This window comes from Schistocerca americana, chromosome 5 (genome assembly GCF_021461395.2).
Source record: "Schistocerca americana isolate TAMUIC-IGC-003095 chromosome 5, iqSchAmer2.1, whole genome shotgun sequence".
Classification (NCBI taxonomy): Eukaryota; Metazoa; Arthropoda; class Insecta; order Orthoptera; family Acrididae; genus Schistocerca; species Schistocerca americana.
The window spans coordinates 668,660,057-668,665,091 of record NC_060123.1 but is presented as its reverse complement, the minus strand read 5'-3'; the positions used below and the strand labels follow the sequence as shown (position 1 = coordinate 668,665,091).

The 5,035-nt window shown below is 46.7% G+C and overlaps 1 protein-coding gene across 1 annotated transcript; it reads left to right on the top strand.

Annotated features, from left to right (window-relative positions):
- Positions 1-1,621: 1,621 nt before the first annotated feature.
- LOC124616623 (doublesex- and mab-3-related transcription factor A2-like) lies at positions 1,622-2,191 on the top strand. Its single transcript, XM_047144947.1, has one exon. The coding sequence runs from the start codon at positions 1,622-1,624 to the stop codon at positions 2,189-2,191; it is 570 nt and encodes a 189-aa protein (XP_047000903.1).
- The last annotated feature ends 2,844 nt before the right edge of the window (positions 2,192-5,035 follow it).

Here is a 5,035-nt window from a genome sequence, read left to right as displayed (position 1 = left end):
AAAATCGCTCTTCCATTGCAAGGCAGTATTTCACTAGTTCATCTTCCAGTAGAGATGAGAGAACAGGCCTTCTGCCAAGATTAACACCAACCAGCTTCTCGGGTGTACGAGTTTTATCCTTCACTTACCTTTACAAACTACATTTTGGTACAGCAAAAACTTCTGAGGCTTTGAAGTACTCCATCTCGCCGTTTCTCACACATGTAATGGCACGAAACATGGCGTCTATATCCCACGTTTTCCTTTTAGGTGTCAATGCCATCTGTAAAGAATAAATAATCTGACATACTTCTTAAAGGACTTCAACTTCTATGATTTTATTTGTTAGACTATTTTTTATAAGTACTGTGAACGGAGTACTTTGAATTTGGAGTAATATTGATCAACTTCTGAGCAAAATACTGCCTTGAAAGAAAGTTCCAGAAAACATTCCAATTTCTGATCATAAGACTAGTCAAAGTAATCCCTGTTGATGATAATTTAATCGAATTAAAATAAACGTAGTTGCCAAAATTTTACAACAGTAAATGATAAAATATTGTTATCTCGTGATAGTATTGCGTAAATTACATACAACAAATCGTGAGAACGAATTCTCCCAATATGCGATAGGTACCGTAATATGCGACACTGTCGCGTATTTGGATCTCCATACTATCGCATATCAGGAATTTCGCCATCTTACGCAAAGAATCATGCGCTTGCTAACAACGTTCGCTGGAAAATGAACCCAATTGTCAATAATTACAGGTAATACCGTCACAAATAACAACCGTGCAGTAATATCCACTCAGCTTTAAGCTGAAATATTGTCTTAACACCGATGTGGCAAAAACTCCAAACACAAGAAATTTTGTATCAACCTCTACGTACTGTGTCCGGCTCAACTACGGCGTCCTACTCGCTGTGTCGTCGTCTGGCACGCAATAGACGTGTTTAAGAAACTCTCCACCAGAGTGCAACCCCTAACATGAGCACAGTTGGGGTGTCTCATATTAGGGAACTATCGCATAATAGGCACCTTTCCTTTACTGTTGTCTGAAAAAAAAAAAAAAAAAACTTCGTTAGAAAAAAAATAGGTATCATTATTTTTCTCACACATCTCGTACGTCTCGCGAAATGATCATAACGAGAAAATACTAGAAAGTAGAGCTAATAGGGAGGTTTACTGACAATAATTCTTTCTAAACGTCATTCGCTAATGGAACAGGTGAGACGGAAACATAGTACCTGAACTATACCCCGCTACACTATTTAATGTGACTTGTGCAGTATGTATGTGGCTACAGCAAACATCTTGTCTCGTAATTAGAAGGACAGTGATATGAAGTACTCTCCACCGTGCACCATTCTTGTTTGGACGTGGATCGAGTCTTTGTCATATTTATTGCGGCTGGGGTTCCGTTCGTCCGGCCTCAGTCACTGTCTCGAAGTCCATCTGCCCCACTGCTCGTGGCGAGTAAGCGGGAGGCGTGGCCTGCTTGTGGCGCGCCGGTGAGCGCACAGCAGTAGCGGAGCCGGCGCGGCTGGGGCGACTCCGCTTCCCCCCCTGGCAGCGGTGGGCGGGGCCTAGCCGGCGGCGCGGCGCGCGAGGCGAGGCGGGCGCCGCGGCTCAGACGCGATGAGCCTGCCGGGCGGCATGGACGTGTCGACGGCGTTGCACCACCACGCGGCCGTGCTGGGCGCGCTGCCGCCGGCCGCCTTCTTCCTGCGCGCGTCGGAGCGCTACCAGCGCACGCCCAAGTGCGCGCGCTGCCGCAACCACGGCGTCGTGTCGGCGCTCAAGGGCCACAAGCGCTACTGCCGGTGGCGCGACTGCGTGTGCGCCAAGTGCACGCTCATCGCCGAGCGGCAGCGCGTCATGGCGGCGCAGGTGGCGCTGCGGCGGCAGCAGGCGCAGGAGGAGAGCGAGGCTCGCGAGCTGGGGCTGCTCTACTCCACGGCCTCCGGTGCCCCCGGGGGCGGAGCCGGCTCCCAGCCGCCGCCCGCGCTGCCGCCCCCGCAGCTAAGCCTGCCGCCGGCCTTCCCCGACCAGCCGCACCCCCACCCGCTCGCGCACCACCAGCACCAGCTGCACGCCGACGCCGGCAGCGCCTCGCCGCCCCCGCACCACGGTGAGTCCGCCAGCGTGCTGTCGCCAGTCGCTACTGTCACGGTCGTCAGACACCCTGCTCTAGCGCCACGCCAGTAGATACAAGTGTCACTACTGTGACACCCGCCAAACGCCAGGTGGTCAGGCATCCTCGTCTGCGCTGGCGCCACGCCACTGTAGCGGCTGAAATACGTCAAAGCATCCTTCGAAACATTCGACGTTCGCGCGTCGCGCTAGCGCCACGCCAGTAGCCACGAATGTCGCTCCGCCCTGTTGCGCAAGCGCACTCCCCACTGTCACACTCGGCAATAGTCGGCGCTTGCTACTAGGAGAGGCGGCGCCTCTACTGCTATATGCATTCATTTCATTCTCGGCTCATGTCGCCGTTACAATGAAATCGAGTATCACGCACATCAACATGCACTTTTCCGTTACTATTATTTCGGTCATAAGACTTACAAGTGGCTTGTGCAAGCTTATTGACACACGACGTCCAATCAAATAGAAACAGCGTCTGCTCTTTGGCTCGCCCTGAAAGACAGGAAGGGTGCAGGAAAATATACTACCTTCAGCAGCACTCGTCACGTAGGTGACATATCTGATCGCCGAAATATTCTGCCCGCTGGACACTATGAACCGGCAGTACACCCCTGGACTGTTCAATCAATTAATAATAAAATAAAATAAAGACTCCCGTTACTTTCATAATGTTAGGCAACACATTATTTAAGTTAAATCGATGTTTCCTGTTAATCGATAAGTTATCGATGAGTGAAAGCCTCACATACAGTTCCCATTCAAAACATCTAGTAATCGAATAATGAAACAGTGCAGTGCAGTAAAATAGCGCATACGCGAGGGACGTCTATGCGGATTCTCTTTTCAAAGGATTAAATCAATTCAAACACGCGCAATATGGAAATCTGACATCTCAATACTTTCACTACCCAAAAGCACGAAACATTGTTAGTCATTCTAAGTATTCGCTTCGAAATCATTAGGTGTATCAAGAGCATCAGATAACAAGAACTGTGGCAAATATGGCCTCAATTCACTGCTGGCCCTATTAACACAGAGCAAAGAACACACGTGCCTTCGAAATCCATCACTAGAATTGCCAGTAGAACATTCTAAGACCTGCACAGGTGGACAAAGTTAAAGTGTAAACCCGGGCTCAGCTGCAACTACGCTGCATAATGGAAAGCTAAAGTGTTAAGTAGCACCAACCAGCGTCTATCTCCAAAATGTTTTCCACCCACTAGCAGCTCGCAACTCATCCGCCTAGGAATGTCGGAAGAATATCAGAAAGCCCCGCTACCTGCATTCATTTCATGCTCGCTTCATGACGCTGTTACATTAAATCGTGCTCCTCTTACATAAATTGGTACTGCTCTTTTATTCTTATTTGGGTCATCAGTGTTCTAGCCCGAAGCGCGCCACGACTTCATCTGTCTCAAACTCTTTATTTAATTGAAGCACTTACATTCATTGTCCTCAATTGTTTCTTCTACGTCTTCTAACCTACCCACTCTTCCAATATTTTCCCTCTACAGCTGCTACTAGTACCTCTTGTATCTTGGCACGTGTCCTGTCACCCTGTTCGTTCTTGTAGTCAGTGTTTCCCTCACCGACTCTACGAATTACGAAGGACCTCTTCATCCTTCTGTAACACCACACCTCATGCGTTTCGATTCTCTTGTTTTCCACTTTTCCCACAGTCTATGATTAACCTCCACACAATGCTGTGCTCCAGAGGCACATTATTTTTTCCTCAAATTTTGGCCTGTATTTGTTGGCAGTAGAGTTGTTCTAACGAGTATGATCTTTTTGTGTATTACAGCACCCTCTAATATCTTCTTTCCTTCGTCCGTCATGCGTGTTCCTTCACTTAATCTACTATGTGATCCTTAATTTGGTGTTAACTTTTATCACCAGTGTAATGTCTGTTCCTTCTCGTTACTTTCATAACTCTATGGCTTAGTCTCAACTTACATTCTGTTCTCATTAGAAAGTTCATTCCGTTAATTACGTCCTGCAATTCATTCGCACGTTTACTAAGGATTGCAATGTCATTACAAACGGAGCGCGTACCCGGATATCAGAAGATTAGCGAACGAAATCGGCCGTGTCATTTTTAAAGTAACCATCCCGGCATTCGCCTTGCGTGTTAGGCAAGTGGTAAATCCGTAAGCCCGGAGGGGGAATTGCCTACCAAATGCGAGTTCGATGTCTAGACTCTTGATTACTTCACCACTTCTTCTGATTCAAACAGTTACTATCACGATGTACTGCCCACAGCTTAAACATACCATCTTTGAATGGTGTGTGTAAGGAACAAACATTGCCTGTCATTGCTTAGACAACGTAGTATACAACTATTCACGCAATAACTTATATCTAAAAGAAAACACACTAAATACACATGTAAGTACAAAGTACTTTCTATCCTTTACTAAAAAGTGGTAATGAAGCTGCTAGTTGTACGTAAAAAGACGTCGATTTTAAGGCTTGTCAAGATTTGGCGCCTTCAGTTGTTGGCTATTAATTGACTCATTGAATGCATTCCATAAAACCGCTCGCGGGGATATGAGTGATACTGTTTATCACGCACATGCGAATAAATCTCTTGCTGTATTTCTCACAATGTATTTATTCAGTTACATTCAGGACGACGCTTTGACGGATTGTATGCGTAACTTACGTACAGGTATATTCCAAATTTTATATTCAATTTTCAAATGGAATATTATGCGCTATACTGAAATGTTGTTGTTGTTGTTGTTGTGGTCTTCAGTCCTGAGACTGGTTTGATGCAGCTCTCCATGCTACTCTATCCTGTGCAAGCTTCTTCATCTCCCAGTACCTACTGCAACCTACATCCTTCTGAATCTGCTTAGTGTATTCATCTCTTGGTCTCCCTCTACGATTTTTACCCTCCACGCT